Genomic DNA, 18111 nt, shown 5'->3' on the forward strand with positions numbered 1-18111 from the left:
TGCCAACATTTCATAAACCGTGTTCACACCCTGAGGAGTGATACAATATGTTAAGTACACCGTTTTGACCGGCCAACTCACTGTGCTGAATACCAAAATATACAACTCTATATAGCTGAATGTCCTGTGGAATTTACATACCAGCCTCAAGTATGAGAAAACGTCTGCAAAACAATTATGCAAATCAGTTATGACTACACCCAATTAAATTTATAGACAGTGATATAAGAAAAAAAAAACATTACTTCGAATTTATTTGGTTTCTTGTCTCATTCCACAATGTATAGGTCTACCTTTCTCCACATCATGCACTGTGACTACCCTATTTAATGTATTCTTCATGTTTATCTTGTTCATTTTTAACATATTTGATACACACACACAAATCATAGACACAGTACATATATACATACATTATGGCAGGTGTTATTTGTATATTGTTGGTTCCTATTTGAAAGCGTGCTGTGAGCACTGCTGAATGTTTTGACATTTGTGTGTTAAATCTTTAAACAGTACTGTGCAATGTTAAGATCGTTCCAAAGTTGTGATGTTTGTGTGTGTGTTTTTTTTAGAAATCTGAAATAAAATTTGTTTTACGTAAGAGAGTTGACACTGGTGAATCTTGTGTATTCATTTCAGCGACACAACGAGATTGACTTTTTTTCTTTAATGTTTTGTTTTCTTGCTTGCTTGTGCTCATTTGTGTTTTAAAGCAGAATAGAAGTCAGGTATCGTAACCATAAAATATGCAGGACATTCGCTGTATGACAAAACACTGGCATTCAAGTTTGTGTGACATACAATCACTTGAAACAGAAAAGACAATGTACACACAATACTTGCTCTTGATGAGACAATACTAATGTTTTATTGACAGCATTTGTCTTCCAAAATCACAATGAGCAGTTGCTACGCTTTCAATTGACCTAGTAATACACAAAATCTGAACAAAGAATGAGGGTACTTGCAGCAAACAAAATGACATTAAGCTGAAACTGCCTAACAAAACAAATCTGTTGTTCCTTTAAGGGAAATTGTACAGGTAACTGCCCAAGCTAACTAGCTTGCGAATCTTTATACAGTGGACATGATTATTCTTCCCTACTGAAATGTCTGCAATTCTCCACATCACATCAGCATAGGTTTCCATGTGAAGTGCAGTATCTGGAGAGGCACAGCTGATACATGTGTATTCAGCATGTGAATTAAAATGCTGCAGTCGTATTATAATGTGAGGAATATGATTTGAGGCAGTGGACCTATCTATCCCATACAGATATGGAAATTTTTAATTTTTAATTTCTTTTAAAGTGAAAACAAAGTTCTGGTAAGGGCTTGAGAACCCGTCTGGCACCAGTTCATATTTGCTTGCAATATATCGAAAGAGTCTACAAAGAAACTTACCTGGCTGACGCGGTTTGCCGGAATGATGAGTCGTTTTGGAGTGTTTTGAGAAAAATAATAAAAGTTGGAAAACCAACTTTTATTCCAGAAGGCTCCAGACTAACTCGGTCTCAGGGAAACCTCGACCCTATTTCAGACAATTTACACCCAATTCGTGATCACCATATTCTACTGTATACTCAGTAATACCAAATGAGGCCTGCAGACAGGAAAGTGTGCGCTAATCCTGTACAAAACAAATGGACTGCACGCGGTCCTCAAGCCTATACGCACATCACCTCAGTTGCTGAGACGCGCGGGCTTTGAAGTTTTTGTTGTTTATCAATCGTCTTTGTTTTTAGAGGTGCTCGATAGGCGCACGCTAATTTTGCATGCGCGCCAAAGAGGTTTTTGATGCACGCGTTGTAACAACTTGGACCATTACTGCAAGTAGCCAGAACGCGAAGCGCTACAATGTATTTTTATACAGGCCGCTGCCATAGTATGACCAAGCGTTGTGGGACCGGACGTGTACATGGAGTCACTTTGAAGGGGAAAATCCAACGATTTAGAAGGTTAATTCTCATGTCGTTTTCAGAGTATGTTGTCTAGTATATGTCGTTACCCATCAAATATCTTGTTATTACAGCGTTATTCCGCGCATTTCCTAGGCATACGTTCACATCTGGGAGTGAAATTTGACAACTTTTGCAGGCGTACCAGAACTTTCTTTGGGCTTTAAACCCTTGAGGACAAGTCCCGAGCACACTCGGGCAAGTGTCTATGGGAAATGCATGTTGTAGCAAAATCAGCCGGTCCTCAACGGGTTAAGGGAAAACCACCACAACAGGTTGATTCTCACAAGTCCTATCAAGATATGATATAATGTACCGGGAAGGGTGGGGAACAAATCTTACAGCTGTGACTTGTGTCTTCATGAATCTAAAATTCAGTTTACACATGTAATGAGTATTCTAAAATTCTCCATTTGCCAAATGGACAGTTTCTGCAATGTATAGATGAATCCGACTTCAGAGCGCCGTAACTTATGGCGGGGATAATTGGAGGGCTTCCAAAGAAAAACAAAAGCACTTTCAATAAGTTATGCAATAAGCCAGTTGTGTTGCTATGCCTGTGGATACACTATCTTTTGTTAGGCATACTTGAAGCCCCCAGTTAGAAATTAACATAAAAAACAGTACCCAAACCGAATTGGTCTATAACAATTTACAGATGTGTCTTTCTCCCACAGCCTAGTATTAAACGAAGCATTTCATTCACCTGCTCCCTTCCATAATGTTCCATAGGCAGGAATTCACTCAGTTGTTGATGGGTAGAGCAAGCCTCCAACAAGCTTTGTGGTTGTAAAGGGCAACTTCTGTGAACAAAGCTTGCATAAAATCTGAATACATTAGAGAACTGGTCTATGAGAAAGTCATCTTTAGTCAGTCATACATGTACAGCTTTGTGAGCATTTACAACAAAATTAATGCTCATTTTGACCTTATTTGCGATCTGTGGTATCCTTGAATCAAACATTGAAGGATGCAGTCCTTAATTAATCCTGACCTTGGGCACTGCTGAAAAAAAGCAAGAAAGCCAAGTAATCTATCATTACAACCATAATACACATAGAGACTTTCATTACAAGTCCATATTAACAATGCGGCCATTAGAATAGACATTGAGGTGAGAATGCTGGGAATAGTGGAATGAAACATGTCCAAAAAAACAAAAAAAAAAAAAAACAAAATCTTATCGCAGAATATTGGGCTGAGGACTTAACACTTGCAATGCAAACTCGTAGAAATGTTGACGATATAAATTTCACTTCAGTTTTATTAATCCATTTTGAACCTGAATGGTCGCGTCATGAAACGTTATCGCAAAGAGATATTACATTTGACTATTATAACCACACATGACAGAGCCATCTGCTTTTGCTTCGCCTCAAATTACATGTTGTATTAACCCATAAGTAACTGAAACGACCGAAACTGCCACTCATATTACTCCCTAAAATGCCCTAAACCGCCTGTCTGCTTTCTTTTAGTTTTATGCTTTACTATTCTTTATTGTTTTCATATAGAATATGTAATTAATTTATTTGAAAGAGGTCAAAGGTCAACAAAAATATGTCAATTATTTCTGTGACACAAGTCTCTTGGTAAAGTCTTGATAGCCTTCCAATACACATAACTTATAAAAGACAAAAATAAACATGCAGTGATCTATTTTGCATAATTTAGAAACTTGTCAAAATGAGAGTAATATTACTGTACTTTCCAAGGAACAATAGGCCATTATGTACGGAATCTTCAGTTGCTAAAGGGTTAACATCTTCCTACACTGTCGGTAGACATGCAGACGGATTTCACTCTCTGAGGAAGTGAAACTTCATTAATGGTTAAAGTTTTTACACTAAGGTACTTGCATCATTATTTACACCGGAACAATTCTACTCTTGTGACATTAAATGTCGTCATGTCAAGATGTAAAATGATTTTTCAATACAGAAGAAAGTCCTAGAGGAGTGATTGAACTTTACAGGACATTAAGTTAGGGGGATCACGAGGTATCCATTGACTCCACCCGCGTGGTTACAACTTCGTACGGCAGGGGCGTGACGGTTTTCTTCAGTACCCCTGTTGTACCCCTCTTGTAGGTGTAGTTTCCTTGTCTGTAAGAGAGAGAGAAGAACGTGTATTACATGAGGTAGACTGTCAAAATGCATTGCATGCTGTAGATGCACAGATGCTTGTTGAGGCAATGCAGTCCCGGTTTTATGACAAGCATTTTGTACATCAATGTGAAATGCACTGGGCATACCAAGCTATCTAAGCTATGTGTTTGCACCCATGTAAATGTGTGTCTTTCTGGTAGAGTGGACTCCCGTTATAATGAAGTTCTCTTTCATTATTTCAAAATTTCATCATAACCAAGCAAATAAACAATAAAAAATCATAAAGCAGATATCGTTGTGGCCAGAATTTTTACTTTGTTGTAACCAGAATTTTGCTATAGCCATGTTCATTATAACAGGAGTGCACTGTATACTGCCTTCCCTAACTAACACAATTTCAAAGCTGTGTGTTACTAAATATATAAGACGGGTCTACTACATAAGTATTATCACTCGACTTCAAAATGTTATCCACATAGTTTTCATATGCCACATCACATATCATTATCATGTCCTTAAAAAATGGGGACAACGTCAAACAACTGCAGTTAGCTGGCACTGCACATACAAATGTGCACTGCAGCAAACTCGGTTCAACATGGCTTTCTAGAAGTCCTATGATTAATCTGTGTGCTCTAACCCATAAAGCCATGGGATTTCTTTTGTTTTTTTTTTGGTGGAAATTTTGTCATTGGAACACCTGGATTTCACTGCATGTGATATAAACCAATAGGTGAAAGAGTGGAGGAAGCCTTGTTAAAATTTTGAGATCTGCATTTTATAAACAATATAGTACACAAAAAGTTGCTAATTTTAGGGAAAAACACGAACTTAATTCCTCTAGAATGTCTTGTCAATACAAGAGTTATGAATGTAACGATCAAAAGGACTTTGTAAATTTTGCAATCAAAATAATTATATCAACAACAAAAGGTTCAAATAATTTTTTTTCTTTCATTCAATCTGTCTCATGAAACACAACAATAGAAAAATTCTAAAATCAAAGGTAATCATCATGCCACAAATATGTTCCTGAGACTTGATTGGCTAATGTGTAATGGCTAATGATTGGCATGCATTTTTAAACCTAACATTTCTCGCAACAGTTTGAGGAGCACTGCTTGTTTTAAGGCAACCTATCGTGACAAAAGTCCAAAGTTTTTGAACATTCATATGAAGATAATGCACATATTTGTCTTTGCCAATCTAACTTCCTACTGGTGCCGGCATATTCTGTGTGATATTATGACCCTGGTAATGACTTACCTTACACCCTTCTTGTTGGCCTCATCATACGGCCGCAGGAAGTCCACCTTGCCTTTCTTGATGACACAGAGATCGATGTTGGTGCCGGAGCCAAGATCGTTGAAAACTCCAGCTGCGATCGCATCTCTGACAAGTTTCTTAGCCTCTTCCTCCTGTGTCATGAATTACGAAGAGCATGAATACTTCACATTGTTCTTGAACAGCAGTTCATTCATTGCAATCTAAGTTCGTCTACATTACTATCAAAACTGCAGTTTGTACAACTATCAAAACAAAGACTTGAATGCTGTACACAGACTAGGGATGGCGGTAATACATACATGTATTTGCCAGAATACCAACACAACTGCAATGCTGGTTTGAACTTTCAAATTTTAACAAGACTGCTCAACATGACTGCATAAAAGTCATCAAATCTGAGGTCTTGAGAAATGAATGACAGCTACTTGTCATAATTATCAAGTTTTGTGATCCCATCACTTTTCCAACAATGTTTCAGAAGTATGGATTTCTGTGACTGTACACTCTGAAGCAAAGATTTACTTATAATTATGAAAGAATTTCCACTTTTTTTTTCCAACGTCGACATTAACATGACACATCCTTTTGCACTGATTTTGTTTGTTTTTGTTTTTGCTTTGCTGAAATTGTGAAATTTGTCTCTGCTGCCGTATCATCTACAGGATGCTTTCCTACCTCTGTAAATGGACAGCACTCACATTCAGTGACTGGTTACTTACCAAGGACTCCACATCCATGGTAACAACAGACTCGAAGACCTAAATCAGGATCACCACCATAATATAACCATGGACGGATTTGTGGCTGTAGCCAACATACAGTGTAGGATTTGAAAACAGGGCAAAGTTTGACGTGGCAGACTGCTTTCTCACCTCCATGTCTGGACGGTACCGGTCCTCAAAGACCGACATGGCAGCTAGGGATCCCGACCCCATGGTGCAGAAGGGGAGCTTGTTGGTGGAGCCGTGGGGGTAGATGCTGTAGAGGTGCGAGCCCGAGTAGTCCACCCCACCCAGCACCAGGGCAGCTCCAATGTGCCCCTGGTATCTGAGCATTGGAGCAGAAAAAGAAATACAGCTGTACATTGTATCATGAGCATATACCTCTCATCCCTTTCCTTCTGAATCTACAGAGCTGAAAACACAAGCATTGGTGCAAGATGAACAGACATAGGAACCTAAGTATCATATGTGACCGTGCATCACAAAACGAACAAAAAGTCGCATGCACTGATTTTGTGTGAGGACTGAAAATAGGTGAAATGGGTTCACCCAGCCAATATTGAGATTTTTATATTTTCTGAAAGAGTAAGTCTTCTTCTACATTATACTTAAGGTTGGGATCATAAGATGACAAGGAATTGCATTTTAAGCAGTTTTTTCTTGAACACTTTTTGGTAGAATAGTGTGATCAGTTGTGTCTTGTAGAATCCCCTTTTCATTTCTTAAAAACCCTGTCCATACTCTTCACTTCCAATTCTACTAACTTTGGATAGGATAATGCTAATCCCTTTAATCCCTTTATTGTTGTTGCTACAGTGGTTTACATCCTGTTTTTTTGTTCCATTCATCACACAGCTAGCACAGCTTGTTGAAGATTAAGCGCTTGAATAGACTCTGTACTTCAAAGCCTCTTTTCTCAGTTCACACTTTCCAGCATGTGTGCTTTCTTTCCAACATAAGGATAGGTTAGGAGAGTCCCTTTGAATTGAGTTATACATCATTTTAAAGCTTCAGAATCTGCTCTTAACTGAAAATCTATGTCTGGCGACTTTTTGTTGGTTTTGTGATGCAGGGTCACATATATCTCCTCATTTGGGTGTGACAACCACAAAGATAACATGTGTAGGGTTCTCGATTCCATGGTTTCCAAATATTGGTCGGAAACACAAGAACTAACATAGAGTGCACTCCCATCATAACAAACACAGTTATAACGAAATTCTGGTTACAAAGAAGTAAATATTCAGGCCGCAACATTATCCACTCTATGTATTCTATTCTTGATTTTGTTGGGGTTATAACGAACTTTCAATATAACAAAATAAAACTGCCCGTCTCGATGACTTCAATACAGCGGGAGTCCACTGTATATACACATTACTCTGCCTGCACCTTGAGACTACAGGTATTCCTGATAAAAGCTGTGGACTGACCTGAACAGGAACTGCTTGAGCATCCTGTTTGCGGTGACCACACGCCCTTCCCTCCCCGTGGAGAGACGATGAAGCTCCAGGTTGGAGGAAATCATCTGCGTCGTCATCTCTGTGTCGGCTGCAGTTCCAGCTCCACAGCAACTGTGAGGTCATAAGAAGACTCATTATTAACTTTTTGTACTTCAAATTGCTATGACACGTGACAATTGGCAACCTTCCAGAGGTTTAAAAAAAACAACAAACAAAAACAAACAACAAACAAAAAAACACACAAAAAAGGAAAAAGAGACAAAAACAAACAAACATAAAGAAGATGGTATGTGCCAGTGAACTGTTTGATATTATGACCTATTCACCTGTAACATCTATTTTTGAGTCATGGCAACAAACTTTTCTAATAAAAAGAAACAAAATCATTTAGAATACATTGCATTAACAAAATGCCAGTGTTAAATATGCCCTCCAAAGTACAATGTACATGTGGCTCTCTTGGTCATATTACTCTGATGTTGCATGCACAGTCATATGACCAGAAGTGACTCTTTGTAAACATCGCACCACAATCTGAAAATCACTCACATAACTAAAAATTAATATGGACATTAATATAATAGCTATAGGGTGATCACTACTGTGCATGCAGTATATTTGGTGGTGTTTTTGTCATCATGAACTTCTTAAGTTCCACAGATTTTCACAAAATTGACATCTTGATCTAGTGAAACAATGCCTCCTGTCACATACAACAGCTGCACATGCCTTGAATGTTATGTCCAAGGTGGGAATTTATGAATATTTCTCTCGGAGAAGTGATGAACTTTTTTCTCATTCTGTCATTTGGTTCTCAATTGTGAATAAAAACACAGAGTTATCTTACAAGTCCCAATTTGCAAACTATCATACTTACATTGCACATAACATATGATACAGACAGTAAGTCCTAGTTTCTCAAGTAAGACTTATTGATCTGATGCTCTGATTCACCTTCAAACTGTAGTTTAAATAAAGACGCCTTTGACCAAAATCATCTTAAATATTTAAAAGAGTAAGTATACAGTATAGACTTACTAAATGTTAGGGGCAATGAAGTGAATCTTGGTGCAGTTCTTGTCAGCAATAATCGTACCCTCCGTGGCTCTTGTATCTGCTCCAAGAATGACACCATCCTGAGAATAAAGCCACATAGAACACAGATAATCACACATAACTCGTACTTGCTTCGTCTTCACCATGCTGCATATATGTGTGCTAACAAGCTAAGAACCAGTATCAGAAAAAAAGTAAGTTACTTACATATTGTACATTGCAAAAATGAGACAGAACCTTGTGTGCTCAGTCACATCAAAATGATAACTTTTTTATTCACAATCTTTAAGCTTTAGGAGATTACATTGTACCATGAATATGCAGACTATCTAGATTGATATGAATTGGGTAAATGTGCAGCCATATGTACTTTCATGTACACAACATTGATACATTGTATATCAAGCACCTAATTAAAGAAACCACTAATTTCCTTTTTTCCCACTTTTTTAATACATTTTTGGCCTCCTCCCCCCCCCAAACAAAAGAAATGAACATTGGCAGAAAAGTGGCAATAGCTGAAGAAAATATGCGTGTTGATAAAAGCAGTTGCTATGCTTAAAATCTGCGTGCACTGATGATACAATATGGTAGGACTCCATATATTGGTTGAAGTTGTCTTTTCCCGACTGCAGCAACAGGTCCACCTGAAAGGTACAACAGCCTGTATGGTGGTTTTTCTTAGTTATTCTTTCTTTATCTCTCTTGTTGCATTATGTACAAATGTACTGTATGTGTATTGTGTGTGTGTGTGTGTGTGCATGTGTGTGCATGTCAGTATGTAAATACTGTATTTGACAGTGAGGTCACAATCCCTTTTGATGTAAAGAAGGTATAAAGAACTGATATAATAGCTTTCAGAGTGTAAAGAAATCTAAAGAGCTGTCCTCACAAACTACTGAGACAAAAAAAAAAGAACACAGAAATCTAAAAAGTTGATTTCTTATCACTGGCTGCCTTCAAAGTTTACATGTAAGTGAAAAGACTCCATTGAGGAGTATATACATGTCGTGAAAACCAACAAAACCAATTGTGGATGATACATTTATATTAAATACAGAACAGAGACAGAAAAAGATACAAACATCAAGAGCAATACTTCAAGGCTGTAAACTCTCCCTCTATCAATATCACTGTTGATCACATCCTAGTCTATGAAAAGCTAGTCCTACCGTATCCTCTCAGCACTGCACACAGAATGAGCATATTTTCTTTTGTTACCAGAAAGCTGAAAAATGTTACAACAGTATTGAGGTAATGTACATTATATAAGCTGTTATACAGTTGAATCATGGAATATTGAGGGAGTACAAAGGAAAGAGCATTACCACAAAATTTGCTCATATGAACATCCAACATATGTCATTAGACTAAAGATCTCATCTTTACTCTTAGAAACACAGTGTAAATTTTAAAAGTAAAAAAGAAAAAAATCACTTCTCCATCTCATCATCAAATTCAAAGCCGTAAAGGATCAAATAATTTGAAAGATCATGTTGTTATCAATGTTAAAACTGTGAGTAAATATTATCAGTGACAAATCATATGCAAGATGAGGGCCTCCATGTGATGTAATAAGAGCTCATAAATCACATCTGCAAAGTGCAGGCACCTTTATTTTTTAACTATTGTAAAGCAAGCTGCCCGGACGGGTTGGCAAGTCCAAGTCATAAAGTCCAATTGATCCAATTTCCGGGTCGTTTGAGTTTGACATGTCATTGTGATTGTCATTGCATTGCCATTGGTTGAACTTATAGATTTATTACTAGGAGTCGCTAGGACACTATGAATTAGGTTCTACAAGAAGTTTTGGAATTCCTTTCTGTAAAGTTTAACTTAAAGACAAGTCAAAAGTAGAGGGTGTAAGTCAGTGCAACTTTTTGTTAGCACTCTTTAGACTTTACCTTGTATATTAATCCCGCAATGGTAGTTCCTGTTTTCACTGCAGTGGGGGATTTCAGGCCTTTCTTCTCAAGCATCGCGTTCCTGCATGGAAAAGAGAGATGAACAAAATAGAACTATTAACAACCAATTGATAGCTAGGCCTCCCTACTTGCCTACGGCCTACTACCACGGTGTGACGTGTGGCAGACAGCCAGCTACAAGCATCGACGATATTTCCAAGACCTCTCATCCGATGCCAATAGAGATGCTCCACATCCTCCACCTACACCTACACACCACCAAGAGGGCTAAGATACTCAACCACCTTCCTCTTCCCAGCTCACAAAATGCAACATTTCGCAGTAACAACATACAAGGCACAGGGGATGACACTCTCACTTCAAGCCATGTTGACGATGCCATTCTAAAGCTCAAGACTGGAAAAGCTCCAGGCCTCAACAGCATTACCACTGAGCACCTGGTCCACTCAGGTCCGATCCTCCGCAGGCTGCGTCTCCTTCTGCTCCAGAACTCCTAAGGACATCTTCCTGTATCTCTGAAAGAGGCTCTCATCATCCCACTGCACAAAGGAGGAAACAAACCAGTTAATGACCCATCCAGCTACAGAGGAATCTCGCTGACCCCAACGCTGTCTAAGCTACTGGAAACAACTTTGAAGCCGAGGATAGAAGACTCTTTAACAGGAGCCAATATCCCAGATGAACTCCAGTTTGGATTCCAACCTACCAGATTCTGTGTGCTAACATCAATCACCCTCAAGCTGATCTTAGAACTCAACTCTGTCCAAAAAAAGCCAACATACCTAGCACTCCTAGATGCAGCCAAAGTCTTTGACTGTGTGTGGCATTCTGGCTTATTCCAGAAGCTCTCAAACCACACCAATCCCATCTGAAGCCCAAAGCACTCTTGCGGAAATGTACAAAGGAGCAGCTAGTCGGGTCCTGTGGAAAGGTGATGTCAGCTCCACTTTCCCACTACAGAGAGTACATGTAGTTCGGCAATGAGAAATCCTCTCCCCTCTTCTATACAATGTCTTCATAGATGGGCTCATAAAGGTGCAGTTTTAAATTGATATATAACTAGAAATGTCGCTATGGTGACTGGTATGCCTCCGCCATAATGCATGATTCTCCTAATAGGTCTATAGTACATGTGGACAATGTGTGATTACATTTTCACAAAATTGGCAAAATATTAAAATGACATGTTTGTCACAAATGTATCAAATGTTCACCTTCCTTGACCTATGTTTAATTGGATGAATAGGAGAGCATGTATTTGGGGATTTAAGAACTTTAACTTCGACTTTGACCCTTTCATAAGTTTACGCACTTGAGTAATTGTCAAGGTATAAAGAAAAAGTGCAATTTCTGTATTGAACAGTAAATTGTTATCATTTTCATCTGGCCTTTGATTCATAAGAGAATCAATGTCAGGCAGAACATACATAAATATGTACTAAGTTTAAAGATAACTTGAGCCACTTTCGAGATATGGAGAAAGAAGTTCAGCACTTTCACTTGATCTTTGACCTTTGACCTTCTTGGCAAACAAAAAACAAAAAACCAGAGAATCTCTAGTGGGTTATACATGCATACATCAAGTTTAAAAAAAATAATCCAGCTGGCATTGCATAAATATAAGGAAAATAGTAAAATTTTGAAGTATTGCCCTTGACCTTTGACCCCTGACCTTTGACCACATGAACCCCAAATTCCCTAGATAACCACTGCCAGTCAGTACATGCATACATACTTTGTTCCATAAAGATACCTTGAACAATTTCCAAGATACAGAGAAAAAAGTAAAATTTTAACATTTTACTTGACCTTTTGACCTTTGACCTTTTGACCTCATGACCCCAAACTTTCACCAGAGAATCTTAATTGGGTAATACATGTATACACTAAGTTTCAAGAAAATATCTTCAGGTATTGCATAGATATGGAGGAAATAGTGAAATTTTACGCATTTGACCTTGACCTTTTGACCTTTGACCTTGAGCATTTGCACCCAAAAGTTGATAGGCACAACTTCACCCCCTGATACACATACATGCCAAGTTTCATTAGGATACCTCAAAAGGTTTTGATAGTTACCCTGTCCACAAAATTCATTACGGACGGACGGAAGGACGGACGGACGGACGGACGGACGGACGGACGGACGGACAACCCGAAAACATAATGCCTCCGGCACCAATTCGTGGCGGAGGCATAAAAAGCTTACTTTGCTGCAAAGAAAAAAAAATAGAACTGAAAAGATTACAATTACATTGCCCAAGTGTGCTTGGCACACACTTTTGCTATGATCTGCTTTTATATTGGTAACATGATGATTATACTGCATATTATGCTTATTGTTTGCTTGTATGTTAATGTCTGACATTTGCCTCTCATTTTTAGAGGAAAAGCTGACAGTCATACAAAATGTGTGGTCACTATGAATGGCAACGAGGTCACAGTGTCCTCAAGCTATGGCTAGCCGACCTTCTTTTGCTACGACCATTGCTTCTGGTCAGCGAACAAGACCAGTGCCAGCTACACTAGTCAGGAGGCGGTTTAAAAGGCCATTGGATGACCAATGCTGACCAATGCCTTTAAAGGCTACAACACCTGCCTCTTTGCCTATGGACAAACAGGCTCTGGAAAATCATACACGTGAGTTTACTTTGTTGCCAGAACTTTTGATCTATAAAAAAAAAAGAAATAAAGAGCATTCAAAATGAACTAAAAAATATCCATTTTCTGTTGTGTTGGTCTCAAACATTTCAGATGAGCACATTTCATTTTGCATTTTCAACAACACTGTTATCCCTGAACTTTACTTTTAAGCAAATTGTGTATTCCACATTGCTTTTTGAATATCATCTGTTAAATCATTTTCTTATTAATTTTTGTTACTCTTATGAATAGTGCAGTAAAGGACAAGTGTAGAGGATGGAGAAAATGGATATGAACATCATAATTCTAAAGGTGCTGAGAGCTGAAGACCTGGGCTGCCACTTTCAGAATCTGTACGCTGAGGTGGTTGTCTTTAATAGCAGATGACGTTGCCCTGATTGCCTCATTAGCAGAGGAGCTGCAAAGGATGCTCAACACTACTCAAACCTATGTCACCACCTGGAAATACAGGATTAACCCAACGAAGAGTGCCATCTTAGTATTCAGCCACAAATGCAACAATACTCACATCTGGCATCTGAACAATGAACAAATTCAGGGAATCAACCAACACCCCCACCTAGGCATCACCAAGTCAACACAACCTCTAGACCCGGCTCCCAACATCATCACCAAGGGATATAATATATCTCCCATCATTGCAAAGCTCTGGTCCGCATACTGTATCCCCAGGATGTTGTATGGAATTGCCGTTGTGAAGCTCAACAAACGTTCTCGGGAAAAGCTTGACTCCGCATAGGCTCTCCTCTTCAAGAAACTCCTTGGCCTCCCCAAAAGTGTTGTGAATGAAGCTGTGTCCCTTCTGACAGGAATCCTTCCTCTCTCCCTTCATGCTGAGCTCTTCACTATCCTCTCCAGAGGACAACTAGTCACACTGCCTTCAGACAGATTCGAGCACAGGATCCTCCTTCATGCACTGGCAAACAACACCCCCTCCACCTCTACTGGAAGCAGCTTCTTGCCAAGCTCAATTTACCCCCTCTCCTCTCAGACACCTCCAACGTCGACTACCCAAGCTGGAGAAGGCTGTGTCGTCGAGCTGTCCATGATCACCACACTGCACAGATTCGTTTTGTCATGGATACAAGGCACTCCCTTGCTCTATGGAAACAATGTAGAAGCCTGCCAACCCCTACTAGTCTGTTTCCAGCTTCCCTGCCTCCACACCTCCGTAATGCCTCAAGACTCCGCTCCCAGCTCACAACTGGCACCTACACAACACAGTGCCGTCTGATGACCATAGGAAAGTCCTCCACCCCCATCTGTAGACTCTGTCAGTCTGTGGAGCGGAGGAAGAGAACACAACCCACTTTGTTGCCTCCTGTCCAACCCTTCACACCCATAGAGCTGCTTTGATCCAACACATCAGTGCACTCAGCCGTCCAGACGAGGTGACCCAGCTCCAGGATTTCACTGCAAATGACATCTCCACCTTTACCATTAACTATACACAGTCTAGTCGCTGTAAGTAGCGACAGGGCTGTACCGTCATGACCCACAACACGAAGAGAGTTCAGCGATCGCATGCGATCGCTTTGAATTTTGATACTTTAGATCATTTTTTTTGTCACCTCAAACTCATCTAATAGAAATCTTCATTAATGAGACTTCATATCTATGCTATCAATATTGAAATGCACATTTTACAACTTACCGAAAATGATGATTTTATGCAGCACGTGCGAACGGTACATCTGATAATCGGCAGTTCACTCGACTTGCATGCACTTTTAAAGGTCACGCTGTCGACCATGCGTGCTGCTAGCAAAGAGCGCACGCACCCAATAGATTGCTGCACTGCACTTCGAGCCATGCATGCGCACGCATAATTTGCTGAGTTGTCAACTCGCCATTTTGAATTCTGCAATGATGAACCCCAACGGTCGGTGACTAACTGTTCTACTGCGCTAGAAAGTGTCATTTTTTGTTCAATGGACTTATCATGAGCCTGAGGGCTCTCTATGGACTTATGAACCTTCTGTAAGAATGCACTTAACGTGAGTAAAGTATACGTTTTTTAAAAAGAAATGCTTAAATTTTCATAAGTTTTGTAGTTGTGTTGTGGTTCCCCACTTTGAAGGTGCATGCCTAGACTGTCAGACGACGACAGTTGTGTTCGCACAGCAACACTCAGTAACAGCGTCTGGTCGGGCTACTTTACCACTAGCATTTTGTTCCCCTTTCTCTCATTACCTACCTCTCTCTCTGCCGATATTACGATCCACTGCCTCCGATACAATCTTAAAATTCACCTTGTAGTTAGGACGCCTAGACCTTACATAACAGCTTGACGCGGATAACCGTTTATCTCCGAGTAATGCACTTGTCAATTGTAGTCCCGGCCCCTGGGTACCCGGGGATGGCCGGGACTTGCATCGCACTTGCAATTTGGGATGTTACACCACCCGGCCAAGTCCCGGCCAAGTCCCGGCCAAGTCTCTGACCGGTCGGGCAAAATTTTCACGGAAATCCCCCGCCAAGTCCCCGGCAGGCCAGGCAAAATTGAAGTTGAAATCCCCAGCCAATTCCTCGACAGTCCGGGCAATATTTGTGCAGAAATCCCCGGCCAAGTCCCCGACAAGCCGGGTATATTTGCATAGAAATCCCCGGCCAAGTACCGACCCTCAAGGCGCGGTCACACTGCCCAAAAGTCGCGTACTCACTAAGTTTGCATGAATCACGCAAGAAATTTGGTTGTGCGTGCTTGTCCGTTGAGAATTTTCGCTGATTTACGCGATGAAAATCACTGATGAATTGCGCAAGAACTACGGAAATATCACTCCGTGAAAATTTTGCCCGACCGGTCAGAGACTTGGCCGGGACTTGGCCGGGTGGTGTAACATCCCAAAACCACGCACTTTCAGCGCATAGGCATGCAAAGGCCCCATATAGGGCGAATTCGTGGTTGTGTGCAACGACTGAGGTCCACGGAAAATCACGCATCATTAATCTGCGCTTTATCACAATGAACTGCGTATGAATCGCGCATGATTTGCACATAAACGTGATAGTGGCAACATTTTGGCAAACGATCACTGATATTCCACACATATTTCGCGCATTTTTCGCGTAAGAACAACGCAAACTATGCAAAAATTACGTAAAACAGCACAATACTGCCTAAACTTTTACGCGAAGCCGAATTTGGAGCTGCTCAAAAACCTGGCCTTTGAGGACCTGTCACACTGCCCAAAAGTCACGTAAACGCATGAATCACGTAAGAAATTTGAGCCTTATTTACGCGATACATGCGCAATCCAGTGCGCATTTCATGAGTTTGTCTAGGGGTCTACAACATGGAACCTTCGTAGTTGTCAGCCGATGTGCGCCGGATCGGTGCTTTACGCAATTCCGGGTTTTGAGGAGCTCAAAACTCGGCTTCGCGTAAAAGTTTATGCATTATTGCACTGTTTTATGTAATTTTTGCGTAGTTTGCGTGGTTCTTACGCGAACAACGCGTGAACAATGCGTAGAATATCAGCGATTGTTCGCGAAAATGTTGCCGCTATCGCGTTCACCAACGACTCTCCACTGACGATTAGCAGACATAAATAATGATGCATGTTTCGCGCTTGTAACACCTACGTATCACTGAAAAAAAAATATTGGCGTAGGCCTATGTATCTCTAACAGAACACGCAAATAAGCACATGTAATACTTACGAAATACTGATCGATGAATCACTAATGTATCACTAACAGCTCACGTATGATTGTGGCGCTATATTTTTGCGTGATTTTTCCGTAGTTCTTGCGTGATCTTTCTGTAATTCTACTTCTTGCGCAATCCATCGGTGATTTTTCATTGCGTAAATCAGCAAAAATGGTCAAATTCTCGACGGATAAGCACGCAAAACCAAATTTCTTACGTGATTTATGCGATTACGCAACTTTTGGGCAGTGTGACCCAGCCCGCATGGAATCGCGTGAAGCAGCGCACATCCGCGGACAATACGATCGAAGGTTCCACGTCAGAAAAATTCATGAAATGCGCAATCGCGCATGTTTCGCGCTAGGCTCTATTTTCTTACGTGATAATGCATTTACGCGACTTTTGGGCAATGTTACCGAGTCCTCAATAGCCGGGAATTGCTAGTCAAGCAAAATAATTTATGGTCACATACCGTACTGGAAATGGTACAAGTCATGGTCAACTCTCAAGCAAAATCTGGCTCAATCCCGGCCAAAATTCCTGCCCCAAATGCCTGCCATTTGGTTGGAGCGAATTTCCCCCAACAAGCCCCGGTTTATTCCCCACCCACCGGGGCAAAATAAGTGACTCTCCCCCGACAAAGCCCGGCCCATTCCCGACCCACCGGGGCAAAATAAATTTAAATTTAATTGAATTTTCCCCGACAACACCCCGGTACATCCCCGGCCCACCGGGGCAAATTAGTTTTTCTTTCCCCTACAAAGCCCGGTCTATTAATTCCCGACCCATCCGGGCGAAAAAAATGCTGAAATCCCCGCCCAACTTGGTTGCAAGTCCCGGCCATCCCCGGGTACCCATGCCATATGGGCCGGGACTTTTGACAAGTGCATAAATTACCGGAGGAAGAACAACCAAGAAGAAGAAGAAGATAACACATTTTTGAATATGTGGGACTGTGCAGGATCTTTGCAACGAGAGCGAGAATGCACGTAGTGCAGAATGATAGCACCGGTTTATGACTATATGCGTTAATCAATGCAACGAAGTTAGCCGTAATACACTTTTGGAATAAATTCTATTTGCCATCTTAAGTTGACAATTACGAACCTCCGGACATTTTCGAAGACAAATCCACCAGAGTGTGGTTCAGTTATCAAAGGAGTCGACATGATTGCTGCTGTATCATGCAGATTTAGCCGAATAGTAACGTAAGTGGCGCTCTATAGCAACTCTCAGATTTGAACCAATCAAATCCCCGAGTTTTTGTAGCGTTTTC

At 40.5% G+C, this 18111-nt stretch overlaps 1 protein-coding gene across 1 annotated transcript; it reads right to left on the bottom strand.

The window, feature by feature from the left end:
• Positions 1-3390: 3390 nt before the first annotated feature.
• On the bottom strand, positions 3391-18016 carry LOC139713535 (proteasome subunit beta type-7-like). Its single transcript, XM_071625259.1, has 7 exons — positions 17943-18016; positions 10499-10580; positions 8577-8674; positions 7509-7649; positions 6226-6400; positions 5333-5484; positions 3391-4063 (listed from the first exon to the last, which is right to left on the bottom strand). The coding sequence occupies exons 1-7, from the start codon at positions 18002-18004 to the stop codon at positions 3952-3954; spliced, it is 822 nt and encodes a 273-aa protein (XP_071481360.1). The 5' UTR covers positions 18005-18016; the 3' UTR covers positions 3391-3951.
• Between the last annotated feature and the right edge of the window lie 95 nt (positions 18017-18111).

The sequence above is a fragment of the Diadema antillarum genome, unplaced genomic scaffold (genome assembly GCF_040938485.1).
Source record: "Diadema antillarum isolate AM-2024a unplaced genomic scaffold, OU_Dant_1.0 seq00001997_RagTag, whole genome shotgun sequence".
Lineage (NCBI taxonomy): Eukaryota > Metazoa > Echinodermata > Echinoidea > Diadematoida > Diadematidae > Diadema > Diadema antillarum.

Bases quoted from the DNA above. Each gene is read 5' to 3' on its own strand.
- LOC139713535 (XM_071625259.1), bottom strand. From the start codon at position 18,004: ATGTCGACTCCTTTGATAACTGAACCACACTCTGGTGGATTTGTCTTC. The intron at 10,581-17,942 runs GTTCGTAATTGT...TTTTCCATGCAG, and splicing joins GTCTTCGAAAATGTCCGGAG to GAACGCGATGCTTGAGAAGA. The intron at 5,485-6,225 runs GTGAGAAAGCAG...TTCATGACACAG, and splicing joins GGTACCGTCCAGACATGGAG to GAGGAAGAGGCTAAGAAACT.